Here is a 13,795-nt window from a genome sequence, read left to right as displayed (position 1 = left end):
GGTAGACTTCTAGTCGATACCTACCTTGTCCCATCCTTGGACTCTCAAGCCCTTGCCCTTGGGTGCTTCGATCACATTGCTCAAGCGACCTGCCCTGCCTGTGATACCGCTGTAAGGCACTGCCGTGCCGTCGCGATTTCTGACCATCTTGCTATGCTTCCTGAGCTTCTTCCTAGCTACCATGACCGGCACCGAACTCTTCGTGACTAGATAATTCGAGAAACTGCCCAGCAAGACGCCCTTGACGGCACTACGGCCACGCGATCCGATGATGACGAGAGTCGGTGAGAGGAAGTCGATGAGTTCAGTAATCATGTGCCTTGGCGATTTGCAGTGGAAGACTTCGACGACGACCCGAACCTGCAGGCGCGTCTTGCGGAGAAGGCGCACGCAACGTTGAGTGATGTCCTCGACTGCTTTCCGTCTTTCGGACTCGGCTGAGCTGTAAACACCTTGACTTCTGCTGCGACCGTCGCCTGGAACTGCACTCTGGGCCAGAGGCGACGGGCCGGGAGACGGCGGCACTGAGGCATTTGTTGCGGACAGGCCGCGCACGATCGCCGCGGTGTCTTTCACACTTTCGGCACCCTTGCCAATCTCAACGCCACCTTCACCGCCTCCAACGGCAGCAGTCTCCTCATCGGCAGCGTAGACCGCGAAAAGAGTGTCGCCGTCACGAAGCACAGTTCCGATGGTCCATTCGAGAGCGTACTCGGCTTCAGGAGAAATATCAGTAGCGACGAGGTACATGCGTTGTCGCTTACGGCCTTCCTCCGCCTCGCGCTGGAAATGTGCGTAGTCTCCTCGAATGATCTGCCGGATGACGCGATGCGCGGAGGGCGTGCTGTGGACCGCCGACATGGTGAGGCTGAGCTTTTGCGCGGCAAGCAACTCGGAGTGAGACTCGTCGTCGGACCCCACTGGAGAGGAGAGTCCCGATGGCGCAGAATCGAAGGCGCTCATGGGGTGTACTCTCTTCTTCGCCTTGTCCTTCTCCACGGGCGTTGTCAGCTTGAAAGATATCGCGCTCTCGCCTTTCGTAGGATCAGGCTTTCGCTCTCCCTGGAATTGCGGGAACACAACTTCCGAGTCGGCACTGTCGCCCCTAACATTGACAGATTTCCCCGATGTCGTGCGTCCAGGCTCCGGTCTCTTCTTCTGCCGGCCACGTCCGGCCTCGTCATTATCCGTGTCATTGTCCGCATCTGCCTCTCTATCGCTGTCTGCTGGCTCACTCTCTGGCGGCGGCTTCGGGTCCTTCAGAATGCGCGCGCCAGCTGGCGATCCAAGTCCATCGCTCCCTTGTCTACTATGCCCAGAAGGAGCCGGGCTGACTGTGCGGCTTGATGGTCTTCGAGGGTCATTCGGTCCTAGATCGCCGGGCAGGTTGCCTGGCGCAGGTGATCGCGGTCTCCTGGGGTCATTGGGGCCCAGATCTCCGGGCAGCCTGACTTTCGATGCTCCGTACACTGACGCCATTGCTCCATGAGGCCTTCGCCTCTCTGGGATCGGATTTCCTAGCTTGTCATGCTTCGGCCGCGCAGAATAGTAGTCGTCGACAGTCGAGTGCTTCCGCGCGTCTGGGGGCGACTCAGGTGGTGATACGGGCGGTGAGAGGTTTGAGGACGTGGTGGAGACTGCGCTCGTGGGTGTTGGCCCGGAGGCGTCTGGGCCCGCCGGGGCTGGTTCCACGCTGGATGACGCCGCTTGCTCGTCCTTCTGCTCTTTCTCGTCTATGAGGACTTTTGCCTGTGTAGGATCGGGATCTGCCATGCTTGGGCAAATGCTACTGTGCTGTCCGTGGGAGCAGGTGTATGACGGAGCAAATTGCGATTGCCCAGGCTATGGTCGTTGTGCCGAGAGCGGTCTACGCAAAGCTCCCGCCGTTGTAGTCTATGGGATCACGGTAACTCAAGAATTCCGATGCGACAGGAAGGGGGTGGAATGGCGACAAGAGATGTGTCTATCCGTAGCATAGGTTGCACAAGGCGAGCACGGCAGGTCAAGTGTAAATCGGCGACCACCGCGAACATCATCCCGTCGCGAGAAGGCGGGGCTTGGGTGAGAGCTTGGGCGGCGCTTGGCAGGCATCACCTGGCGAGACATGTGAAGGCCGGCCGCAGGATCTCCCACCGCGAAACCACAGCGGCAATTCACGTGATAAAAAACACCCCTCAGGCAAGTCGTCGGTACGGGATGCCTATGAAGGCGGCGAACAGGTACACGAGTACCTCAGGCCTCACGCCGCCATCAACTCGTCACCGCGTGGTTGGCGCTTCGGGTCAGCGCCCTGCGAGGAGGGACTCCGGCCACGGCGAGCGGCTGCCCCACACGACCACGCGCGCATGTTCGGAGAATTGGCTTGGGGCCGGGAGGAATGGGAGGGTCTGCTCCACTCGCCTCGCCTCTACCTACCAACCAGCCTCGTCACCGCCTGGCCATCTGGGGTGCTGTTTGTTTGTTGCCCGCTCAAGCTATGAAAGACACAGCGATGGGCCTGTTGCAAGACGGCTTGCGAGAGGCTGGACAACCGCACGAGTCCGACAATTTTCGTCACACATGTCAGCACGAAACGGTTGGATCGGACTCTTGCAGTGCACAACTCCGTCGCGGCTGGAGCTGCAATGCCGGTCAATGGTAAGAGCGAGAAGTCCGAATTGCGAAACATCCGAACTATCGAACTATACATGCTCTCATATACGTTGCGTTGCCCCTCTTCTTCATAGACCCTATTGAGCCCTTATCCTTCCTATTCTCTCCCATCATCTGTGCCATTCCCAAAATGACCGATCCACGCACTGGCAGCCGCTGGATCCTGGGCGACAAGTTCGACCAAGTCTACCCCCATCTCGGCAGCATCGACAACCTCTGGAACAAGAAGTGGAAGTTCCCTTGCGAGCGTTCCCTCTACCCCTTCCACGATGGCAAGTACGAAGACTTCGCGCCCATCTTCGAGACTTTGATCAAGAAGGGCATCCACGATGGCTACAGCGTGGAGTACACCGCTGAGTTCCTCCCGACCTGCGAGGATCTCGCAAAGAAGGCGGACGAGGCGGCCTCGACGGACAAGCAGAAGGCGATCGAGCTGTACCTACGTGCTTGCGCAGTTTACCGCATCGCTAGGTTTCCTTACATCAACTCCGACCTGAAGCGGGAGGCATACGCGGCGCAAAAGCGAGCCTACATGAAGGCAGCCGCTCTGTTTGACACACCCATCGAGGACGTTACCATCCCACACACCGCTGGCCAGCCGAACGACGAGGGCAAGGAGATCCCGCTTTACGTGAGGGTGCCAAAAGGCAGCAGCAAGGAAAAGCCGGCGCCCGCGGTGCTTCTCATGTGTGGTCTGGATGGCCACAGGCCTGACAACACCGTTCGCAGCGACGAGTTCCTCAAGCGCGGCTGGGCTTCAGTCATTGTCGACATTCCTGGCACGGCAGATTGCCCCGCCGACCGCCGTGATGCATCTTCTCCTGACAGGCTGTGGACGAGCATCCTCGACTGGATGGAGAAGCAGGGTCACTTCGACATGCGGAAGGTGCTTGCTGTGAGTCAATGTAATCCCTCTTTGGAACAATGCACGACTCTCGAACTGACATTCATCCCAGTGGGGCCTCTCCGCCGGCGGCCACAACGCCATCCGCGCCGCCCACACGCACTCGACCCGCCTCCTCGGCTCCGTCGGCCAAGGCGCCGGCACGCACCACTTCTTCTCGCGCGAGTGGCTCGAGAAAGCCAAAGACCACGAGTACCCATGGACGGCGCTCCCGGCGCTGCGCGAGAAGTTCGGCTACGCGACGGAAGACGAGTTCCTCGACAAGGCGCAGAAGGACTTCTCGCTCGTCGAGCTGGGCATCGTGGACAAGCCGAGCTGCAGGCTGCTTCTGGTCAACGGAACGCACGACGGGCTCATGCCGATTGAGGATTCGATGCTTATGATGGAGTATGGCACGCCGAAGGAGGGCAGGTTCTTTACGGGGCTGCTGCATATGGGTTATCCGCCTGCGAACGGGAGCGTGTATCCTTGGATGGAGAGCGTGATGGGGTCAGTAGCGTGAGCATAGGGAAATGGTATGCCAAGAGTACATGAAATGCATGAATGGAGTCGAAAATATGAAACAGGCCGGCTGGCCCAATGGCAAGGCGCTTGACTACGAATCAAGAGATTGCAGGTTCGATCCCTGCGTCGGTCAACAAGAAAGCTCTCGTCTGGGTGCACATCTCTTTTTGCAAATTTGGTGAAACTCTTGATCACGAATCTTTGGACTTTTTTGGACATCCCTAGTGAGGGCCCCAAAACGTGCTTGAAACCTGATCGTCTGGCAGTGCAATCGCCCTATTCACGCCAGGCCAAGCGCCCAAGCCAGGCCAGACAGAAATCAGGGCAACATTCGGTGACGACTTGGCTGCTTCGTGGCTCGCGTGCCCAGACGCTCCGTGCAAACGCTAGGAGGCCAGAAGCCGTGCGTATGACGTCGGACTTGCGATTGACAGCCGTGTCTTGACCTTGGAAAGGGAAGAAGCTCGCGTGTCCCTGGCGCATCCCCTTGCCTCCCCAAACTATATCTTTAGAGTGTAATGTCTATTTGATAGTCAACCTCAGAAACACCTCTTCCGCCGTCATGGAGCCCCTCCTCTCGCGCACCATTGCGCAGGCCGCTCCCCGAGCTCGCCGAAAGCCAATCCTGAGCTCCATCACCAGCTCTAACTCCACCTTTCTCGTCCCATCCTGCAACCGCCGCACCTTCACCGTCTCCTTACCAACCCAATACCCTCGCCCTCGCGCCCCCAATGACGGCAAACAGAACCCCGCTGCCTCTTACTCCCAACCCGGCAGCACAGTCTCCCAACATGTCACCGAGTCCGAAAAGCAGCACTTCAAGGAAGTGGAGCGCGAAGAAGAGCTGAAAGCCAAACAACTCACCTCGCCCTGGACGCGCGAAGGCTCCGACGTGCCGCCCGTTTCGCGCGCCCGCAGCGCCGGCGCCATGACCAAGGGCAAGCTCCTCACGACCCCCAGCCGCATGCTCAAGTTCATCCTGCCGCTCACGACCCGCGACGCCAACAAAGACCGCAAGGACATCGAGCCCCTCGCGCTGCTCGTCCACCCGCAGCAGCCCCTCAGCTACCTCGAGCGCCTGATCCAGAGCGAGCTGCCCTCGCTGCCCTCCGGCCAGCCGCCGCGCGTCAACTTCCGCGCCGAGGACAGCGGCGAAGAAGACCTGCCGACGCGCCGCCGCGAGAACGAGGAGAAGCAGGAGCGCGTCGACGAGGCGGTCGAGAGCGCTGAGGCCGGCGAGGCCGCGGGCAAGGCGGCGCGCGACGACAGCGGCGAGGCCGGCCCAGGCCCGTCGAACCAGAGCGAGAAGATGGACAGCGCGCTGCCGGCGCCGGGCGACAAGGGCGCCGCCGCCGAGGACCCCATCCACCCGCAGTTCGTGCGCTGGTCGCCGTCGACGGAGATCGGCGATTTCATCCGCGACGCGGCGCGCGGGAAGGAGTTCGCGGTGGACATTGAGAACGCGGCGCCGATCTATGTCGGCGTGCCGAGCTTCAAGGACCGGACTTATTACTTGCGTATGCGGCTGCGGAAGACTGGCAAGAGGATTGCGCAGCTGGCGGACGTGAAGAAGGAGTGCGATGATTTGGCTCACAGGGGCGCGCAGAGAGTTGCCCAGGGTGGCTTTGCTGGCTTGATCGGATGGTGGATTGGAGTTTGGTGTGTCCAAGCGTCTCGGTCCTTTACTCGAAGCACAAATGCTAACTTTCTCCTTTCAGGTACCTGACCTTCCGCACCGAACTGGGCTGGGACGTCATGGAGCCCGTCACCTACCTCGTCGGTCTCTCCACTCTTATCGGCGGTTACACCTGGTTCTTGTACCACAACCGCGAGGTCTCCTACCGCAGCGCGATGAACTTCACCGTCTCGCGCCGCCAGTCGCAGCTCTACCAGCAGAAGGGTCTGGACCTCGAGCTGTGGGAGGGCCTGGTGGAGGAGGGCAACAGACTCCGCAGGGAGATTAAGCTGGTTGCGGAGGAGTATGATGTTGACTGGAATGAGTCGATGGACCAGTCGGACAGTAGAGTTCGGGAGGCGTTGCGGAAGGAGAGGAAGAAGGGGAATAATGGGAAGAAGAAGGAGAAGGATGATGATGACGACGATGAGGATGACGATTAGGGTTCTTTGGAGCGGTTGTTCTCTTTGTATTTTCTTGCATAGCGTTGCATGGTTGGAAAGGCGCTTGTAAGCGCGCGTTTTGTTCGATTACATACTTGTACGAAATAGTCAGCGGCCCATTCCCATCCGATCACATTTGCGAAGGCGGCCCTCAGAGCTTGCCTCCCGTGTCCCTTGTCCTGAGTACCAAGCCATGACCAGCGAGGTCGCCCACAGAGCATCTATCGTAAAAGTCGTCCGAACCCAAAACCCTAAAAAGCAGCATAGCAATCCACCAGTATACACACCCCCAGCGATCTGCAAATCGCAACCCGTAACGCCCAACCAAAACCTCCGCTCAGAATCACCACCTCCTCGCCACAACCCACGCGCCCAAAACCTGCGCCGCCACCAACCCCAACACTCCCCTCCCAACTGCCCTCGCGGCCCCCGCCTCAATAACCAGCGCCGTCCCGCACCGCGCCTGCGCCGTCGTTGGCAAATTGTCGCCCTTCGCAATAATCGTCGTGCAATACCCGCCCTGCTGGATGACCGTCGTCGTGGGGTTGTAGTTGCCCGCGCCGACGACCGCGCCGCCTCCGCCGCCGTTCCAGTTCTGTGTCGTGGGCTGCGGCTGCCAGGTCGTCGTCGCGGGTGGGTGGTATTGCGATGTGGGCTGGTAAGCGTTGCCGCCGGACAGCGAGCCGCTGCATTTGCCGGTTGAGGAGGAGCAGCAGCCGACTTGTTGGTTCGAGGCGTATTGGCAGGTTGAGCCGGCGGGGCAGCAGCTGGGAGGGTTGGGTTAGTATTTTGGTTGCTTGGGATGGAGGTGGGGTTTGGTTTGATCGCTTGATCGCGTGGTGGAGGTGGACGTACTAGCCTGCTTCGCCGATCGAGCTGCAGCTCTGAGGGTAGTTGGCGGGACACTGCGCTTGCGCGGGCGAGGTGAGGTCGGGGTTTTGTTGGCCACTGCTGGCCCAGATGGCGGCTTGGAACGTTCCTTCGACGTAGGTTGTCTGCGCGAGAGCGGGGACGAGGAAGAGGAGGGTGGCGATGAGCGCGCGTGTTGAGAGCGCTGGGTTGTTGTATGAAGGCATGGTTGTGTGAAGTGCAGATGAAGGTGAAAGAGCTTAGCTCTGGGTGGAGGACGCCCGCGCGACTGGATATAGGCGAGTGATGGATGGAGGGCGAGTGTACCACGGGTCTGTACTGTCACTGCAGGCGCTCAAGCATATTCCGGTAGGCGGGGTACAGGCGAGGCGAGGTGAGATGGGAAACGTCCGCGTGTCAAACGATTGTGGTGGGACAGAAGCGATAGCAAGCAAGCAGGCACAGCGAGTGTATGGGAGGATGGCGGTGGGACAAGAGCGTGGCAGAGTGGGTAAATGGAGATGTCCTGTACATTAGTGCGATTAGACTTCCCAGTCTAGCCTTGGGCAGGCGCAGAGAGGCTAGGAAATAGAGATGGCTGAGCTGAAGGTTCCAAGGCTGCCTCACACGGCAACGGGAGGGCGATACTTCGAGCGCATGCATGGCGACTCGGCGACCTCGACCCTAGGACGCTCATGTCATGCGCCGCACCCCGGCCTCATGCACCTTATCCGGAGGGGCGGGAGGCTGGCGCTGGCGGACTGTGCATGGTGGCGTTGCCGGACGCTGGGGCATGACAGCCTTGGTGGCACAGCGTACAGTAGTTGCTTACCGGGCTTTTGAACCCTCCGATGCAGACACTCTACATGTTAAAAGACGTGTGGTAGGCGGCGCAAAGAGGTGTGGTGAAGGTGTGTAAGATGCCGTGGAGCCGATCAACAACACAACAGCGACGGACGAGCGATCGGCACCGCCAGGCAACCCGAGACCCGCCGCGGGAAGCGCGGGACGGATTCCAAGCCGTTGGCATCCGCATTAGCGCGAAACGTGATCGCGCGCCCGCCTCGTATCAAGCAGTTCCAGCACACCGCGGTCGCGCGCGCCCGCCACACGCACCACTCCGACGATGTCATGACGAGCGCTGCAGGGAAGCGCACCGCGCCCATCCACAAGAAGACGTATTTTGGCGCGTCTCGCACCTGGGACACGTGGAACAAGCTTACCGCCAGCGATGTCTTCGCCTTGACGGAGGAGCCTGGATTCGAAGGTAGCGTTTTGCCACTCGTCACGGCAAGATGATAAGACGCTGAAGGGTCCAGGTCAAAATATATACTTCTACAACAACCATCCAATCCGATACGTGTATCTCTGCGGCATCGTGCAACAAGTCGATCTTGCTCCAGGAGCTGGCGCGAATAAATTCGCCCTCCTCTCACTCGACGACGGCAGTGGCCAGACCATCGAAGTGAAGATCGCCCGTCGGTATGGTCCCGACGTGGATGGCGAAGTCTATCCTTCCAACACAGTGGTCGACAACTTAAATGTAAATGCCACGTGGGGTCTGGCATCTCTGTCCATCGACGGGAGACCGATACCCATAGGCGCGATTCTGAAGATCAAAGGGACGATCACGAAGTTCAGGCAACGTCAGATCGATCTCAAGCGGGTCTTCGCTGTGAGAGATACCAACGAAGAAGTCGCTTTTTGGGCAGCAACTGCCAAGCACAGAAGAGAGGTTCTCTCGCGGCCATGGCTGTTGACCGATGCGGAAATGAGAGCGATCGATAACGAGATCGAAGTCGAGGAGCAGAAGGAGAGACAGAGGAAGTCAGAGAGAAAAGCTAAGTACGTCAAGTACGAGGAGCGCAAAGCGAAGAACGACGAAAAGAGAGAGAGGTCGAGGAAGAAAGTGCAGGATCTTCTGGACGAGGGCGCATTGGCTGGAAGTAATATCATAAAAGCGCCCTGGGAATGAAGCCTGCATTTCTTTGATGTACTCCCTGCCACCGGCGCCCCCCGAAAAGTGAGCCATTGACTTACAACGGGATGCTGCGAGCTGGTTTCGCTGGCATTGAGCCAGCATTGTACAGACTAGGTCTATAGGAAGGTCTTGTACGAACCGATATGACAGTGTTGTTTGCCCTAGTTGTGCCCGCGTTAATTCCAACGGTTGGGTACCACAATCTCAGCTCATATGCAAGGCGTGCAAGGATCAGGGGTGCGCTTCCACTTCACCTCGTACATGGCATACCATCTCAGCGGATCTTTTGAGGTTTCCAAGGCTTCTCAACGATCCTACTGACCTGTGAGCCCGACGACACTTTGCTCCGCTGGTGCCCATCGAACGCGGATGATCGGCACTGCTGATAAGATAAGATGAAGATCTTCTTGGCGGCGCTTCGATGAATCTATGATGTAGTGGCGGCGAGACGGAACGAAACGAGCGAAACACAACCCTTCTAGCGTTTGCTATCTGTCTTTTGAGCGCGTCGATTTTACTGGATGCAAGGCGTAGCGAGGTCTCCATTATCTATCTGCACTCGCTGTCTGCGAGCCCGGCAGAATGCTGGCGTCGGCAGGGTAAATCCAGCGCGCTTTCAGTCGAACGATGCGCCCAGCGGAACGAAAGATGCTCAACGCCAAGATGGAGCGCGCGAGGAGAAAGAGGAGGGCGCCATGTCCCGGAGGCTGGCGGAGATGAGCGCGGACAGTTTGGAACAAGGCGGCCGAGGCGCCAGGAAAGCCGTCGAGGAAGCTGGCTTCAGCGAGGAATTAAAAGCCAGGCTGCAGGAGAAGCTCGCCAGCGCGGGGTTCAAGAGCGACAACGCGTCCGCATTCGCACAGGCGAACATGCCGGCAAGCGCTGGCAGGCAAGCGAGAGATCTGGCCTCGGCCGAGCCTTGGACCGGTAGCGAGAGCCTGATCGATGCGTCCTCCCGGATGCTGCATGATGCACACAAGCCGTTGCGCGTGAAGGGCGCGAGGAGAGGCGCAGGCGTGCGTGGCCCCGCCAAAGTGGACACTGGCCGGCCCAGTAATGCTCCGGGAACAGGCGTTCGACTAGCGAATGCGCGGGACAAGACATCCTTCTATGCCGAAATCAAGGACGAGAAGATGACGGAAGACGAACGGGCAAAGTATCGCCAGGAGCTAAAGGATCGTTTCTCGCCCGGAGCGCGAATCGCGCCTGCGTCAATTCAAGGCTTGACGTCGCTCGCGAACGAACGCATTGAAGATGCGATCGCTCGTGGGCAGTTTCGCAACCTACCGCGGGGTGGCAAGATAGAGCGGGATCACAACGCTGGGAACCCGTTCTTGGATACTACGGAGTATTTCATGAACAAAATGATCCAACGTCAGGAAATCGTTCCGCCGTGGATCGAGAAGCAGCAAGAGCTCCTTGCGGCATCGACGAGATTTCGAGGGCAGCTTCGAGCTAGCTGGAGGAGGCACGTTGCTAGAACCATCGCAAGCCGAGGCGGCGATTTGGAGGGACAGATGAAGCTTGCGAAAGCATACGCATTTGCCGAAAGCGTGCACAATCCGCAGAAGACAAAAGTCGAGAAGATCAATGCTGTAGACGATGATGGACACCTTTCACAAATAACGCTGGCTGGGGAGCTGAAGCCAAGTCCGCCCGGAAATGCAGATGCCCAGGAGAACGAGATCCAAATTCTTGAGCAGATGCTCACCGATGATGGGCCCAAATCTCCAGATCAACAAGTTACTGTCACCACTGAAGCGCCAGGAACCGGAGCTACCGCCGCGGCGGCCGATGTGGGACGGGAACCTCCACGGCCCACGGTACCGCCTTTCCGAGATCCTGACTGGGAGGAGACTGAGCGCTCCTATCACAACACTGCCATCATCAATCTGAACACGATAACAAGGTCGTACAATCTGATGGCGCCGAAAGTGGCGCAGAAACCGTATTACAGTCTAGAGCGCGAGCTCCACACCTGTTTTGCGGACATTGCACCGCAAGTTGCCGACGCGATCAAAGAACGTGCTCTGGCACCCAAGGTGAGCAACGTGCAGAGTATTGGTCACAAGCCTGGCGGAGTGCTGGATAAGTTCTCTACCGGCACAAGCGTAAACGTCTATGACGAGCGCAAGCCACAATATGGGTTCAAAGAATTCTGGAGCGATCTTTTCTCCAAGGAAAAGGCGTAATGTTGCCTGCAGTAGTAGCTCGGGATATATGCGAACAATGCAAGCGTTCTGGTGTGGCGGTGCAAGATCCATTCGTCAACATGCTGACAAAGCTGACTACATTGCCACGTCATATTGGCTCTTTTCAGTTGCTTCTGGCGCCTCTCTCTCCGCGCTTGAAAAGATTGTGCTCGGGTCCGTCGCAATCGCCGCGCCACTCCAGCGGTGAATCCCTTCCACAAGCGGAGGAAGCTCCGAGCTATCGCGAGACGCTTCATTCGACGAGCAAACGTACCCGAGACGTCATGAACGTTCGGCACTTTTACGCGAATGCCGACATGAAATGGGACACGGTGCCACAGCGGATTGAAGTAGAGTTTACGATTTAAGCTTATTTTGACTGCAAGGTCGCGAACGCGCTATCTGCGCCTAGTCTGTGCTCTTCGACTATGATCACGTGCCACATCTGTCGAGCCTCTGATAATATGTGCACCGCTCTCTTGAATCTATCAAGGTAGTGTACCTAGGGCAGCCTAAGCGGGGCCCGGTTCAACTCTGCAAAATTGAGTGGCCGCGGGAGCCAGACGCGTGCGAGATGCGTGACATCCTGAGCACACCCCTTGCTTAAGCCACATTGAGGATAAGCTGCATATGATGCTTGTTTGACCGCTTGGATGCCACTTTAATTCGTAATAGGATATCAAATGCTAAGCAAGAGATCAGTCCGCCCTATTGGTCCCTGACCGGATCGTAGAAACCACTTTTGGCGGCAGGGGCGCTGTTGAAATCTTCTAGGCGCGTGCTCAGCAACTTGCACAATCCGATTCTGGTGGTAGATGCTAGCTTACCATTGATTATTGGTCCAGGAACCTCGCTGCCGGAACGATCGCTGCTGTTGGGAGATCGCCGTCCAGAAACGCCTTGTCTGCGGCTCTTGTTGCGATTATCACGGTACCTGAAGACATGCCAGAGCAGCCACCGAATGACCCAATTCTCTTCTTCCAGCCCGTCGGTATCGTGGCCCAAGTCATAATAGGCCCTCGTCTCCGGTCTAGCATGGCGATATATGTTCATGATCTCACGGTGCGTCGCTGTCTCGTTGATTTGAGCATTACTGAACGGAGGCTGTGCGTTCTCTTTGCTTTCCTCTCGAAGAAAACCTGGCATGGCCAGCATGCGATTTCTGCCAGCGCTGGCCTCCTCCTTGGAATCGAGCATCAGCAAGCCAGACACTCTCGACTCTACATTCGGAAAGCTCACGACCTACTTTCATCATGTGATACAAATGCTTGTCATCCAGATTCCGCTCATCGAGTCCGAGCCGCTCCATGAATTTAGCCTTCGACTCGCTCTGGGCCAGAGCCCGAACTTGGGGTGCCATGGGTACGCTTTTGTACAGTAAGTATACAAATCGATATTGAGAAATACCTGGGCAATCTGAGTTCCGGGCAAGCAGTACAGTGGAGGCAAGCGTGTAACATCACGAAACGCGGGAAGCTATCATGTGCCCTACTTGCAGTCGAAGGCTGCCATGCACAACATCACCACCCATGCAAGTGAGCAAACGAGACGATCTACGGGAATTGTGAACCCGGCTGTGACGCATCCGCTAAGGCCGGTGGAAATCGAGGCCAACCAGGGCCCAGACGACAGCCTACTGTACGATGCGATGCGCCATGTATCGCTTTGCCTCAGTGCCACTGCTCCGGAACGGTCGCCACGCTAAACACCTTGTTCAGCGGACCGACTTCCGACAATGTGAGGCCCTCCGCCTCAGCCAATTACCATTTGTATAAATGACACTCTCCTCAACAACCAGAGTGGAATCCTAAACTTCTGGGGATTTCAAATTGGAAGTCCCGGCGTCCCTGGCTGCTGCCCAAACCCCACAAGAGGACACCGCGACCTACGATTTGGCTACAGCCTCGCCAAGGGCTCGGAATTGCACGCGATAGGTGTCCTGTCAGGGCGGCATAGGCGGGTAGAAGCATCAGCAGCAGCGGGAGCAGCAGCAGAAGCAGACGCTTTTAGCTTCGGCTAGTCGTGCGGGCCTAGCGTGTGCAATTAGAGATTGACTCTCGGCTCCAAACGAAAAGATGGAGGGCACTTGATCTCTGCCGATACGCGGTCGCGCCGTTCCAATTGACGGACGAATGGCTTCGATGGTGAGACGGTGCATCTATTTCCATAGAGCGCGCGGGCATTTATCGCTGCAAATGATTGTCGATTCAACATGATCAATTTTGGAGGGCAAAGTTAAGCGGCTGCCCGATACAGGAAAATACAAACTGATTTTCTTACCTCAGCTGTGAACCTGGAGGTGACACGCCCTGAGATTATGCAGCAACACGTCTGTCTAAGATTCGAATGATACCAACCAACGTTTCGAGTCGAAGCACCGGGTTTCATAAAAGCCCTCTTTCTCAAGGCTTTTGCGTAGCTCATTCATGGGTCTGGGACACTTTTCGTCCCCCGTCGGTCTTTGAGTGCATCCTAGCAGTACAAACTTCTACATCGTACACCGGTCCTTTCCACCTCCCACGCGAACGACGATGACCGGAGAGTTGCCGTGGAGAAAGCCGGCGTGGCCGGCTGTGGGTGGATTCTCTTGCCCTG

The 13,795-nt window shown here is 57.7% G+C and overlaps 7 protein-coding genes across 7 annotated transcripts; 4 read left to right on the top strand and 3 right to left on the bottom strand.

Moving 5' to 3' along the window:
• Window positions 1–9: 9 nt before the first annotated feature.
• Window positions 10–1,773, bottom strand: WHR41_02608 (uncharacterized protein; the record flags this gene model as incomplete). The annotated part of the gene is made up of 1 exon (XM_069371214.1): window positions 10–1,773. One exon carries the CDS (start codon window positions 1,771–1,773, stop codon window positions 10–12), a length of 1,764 nt encoding a protein of 587 aa, XP_069231974.1.
• Window positions 1,774–2,503: 730 nt separating this feature from the next.
• WHR41_02607 (uncharacterized protein) lies at window positions 2,504–4,245 on the top strand. The gene is made up of 2 exons (XM_069371213.1): window positions 2,504–3,547; window positions 3,609–4,245. Exons 1-2 carry the CDS (start codon window positions 2,783–2,785, stop codon window positions 4,056–4,058), a joined length of 1,215 nt encoding a protein of 404 aa, XP_069231981.1. The 5' UTR covers window positions 2,504–2,782; the 3' UTR covers window positions 4,059–4,245.
• A 377-nt stretch (window positions 4,246–4,622) lies between these two features.
• On the top strand, window positions 4,623–6,308 carry WHR41_02606 (uncharacterized protein; the record flags this gene model as incomplete). Its single annotated transcript, XM_069371212.1, has 2 exons — window positions 4,623–5,719; window positions 5,779–6,308. 2 exons carry the CDS (start codon window positions 4,623–4,625, stop codon window positions 6,176–6,178), a joined length of 1,497 nt encoding a protein of 498 aa, XP_069231980.1. The 3' UTR covers window positions 6,179–6,308.
• On the bottom strand, window positions 6,223–7,631 carry WHR41_02605 (uncharacterized protein). Its single transcript, XM_069371211.1, has 2 exons — window positions 7,034–7,631; window positions 6,223–6,945 (listed from the first exon to the last, which is right to left on the bottom strand). The coding sequence occupies exons 1-2, from the start codon at window positions 7,252–7,254 to the stop codon at window positions 6,522–6,524; spliced, it is 645 nt and encodes a 214-aa protein (XP_069231983.1). The 5' UTR covers window positions 7,255–7,631; the 3' UTR covers window positions 6,223–6,521.
• A 477-nt stretch (window positions 7,632–8,108) lies between these two features.
• On the top strand, window positions 8,109–9,172 carry WHR41_02604 (uncharacterized protein). The gene is made up of 2 exons (XM_069371210.1): window positions 8,109–8,294; window positions 8,347–9,172. The coding sequence occupies exons 1-2, from the start codon at window positions 8,159–8,161 to the stop codon at window positions 9,000–9,002; spliced, it is 792 nt and encodes a 263-aa protein (XP_069231982.1). The 5' UTR covers window positions 8,109–8,158; the 3' UTR covers window positions 9,003–9,172.
• A 357-nt stretch (window positions 9,173–9,529) lies between these two features.
• On the top strand, window positions 9,530–11,200 carry WHR41_02603 (uncharacterized protein; the record flags this gene model as incomplete). The annotated part of the gene is made up of 1 exon (XM_069371209.1): window positions 9,530–11,200. The coding sequence occupies one exon, from the start codon at window positions 9,530–9,532 to the stop codon at window positions 11,198–11,200; it is 1,671 nt and encodes a 556-aa protein (XP_069231977.1).
• A 708-nt stretch (window positions 11,201–11,908) lies between these two features.
• Window positions 11,909–12,560, bottom strand: WHR41_02602 (uncharacterized protein; the record flags this gene model as incomplete). Its single annotated transcript, XM_069371208.1, has 3 exons — window positions 11,909–11,970; window positions 12,028–12,382; window positions 12,447–12,560. 3 exons carry the CDS (start codon window positions 12,558–12,560, stop codon window positions 11,909–11,911), a joined length of 531 nt encoding a protein of 176 aa, XP_069231976.1.
• Window positions 12,561–13,795: the final 1,235 nt, after the last annotated feature.

Source organism: Cladosporium halotolerans, assembly GCF_011745625.1.
Source record: "Cladosporium halotolerans strain TM138-S3 chromosome Unknown Sca6, whole genome shotgun sequence".
NCBI classification, from domain to species: Eukaryota; Fungi; Ascomycota; class Dothideomycetes; order Cladosporiales; family Cladosporiaceae; genus Cladosporium; species Cladosporium halotolerans.
The sequence above is the reverse complement of the archived record's forward strand: the minus strand, read 5'-3'. Positions and strand labels throughout refer to the sequence as shown.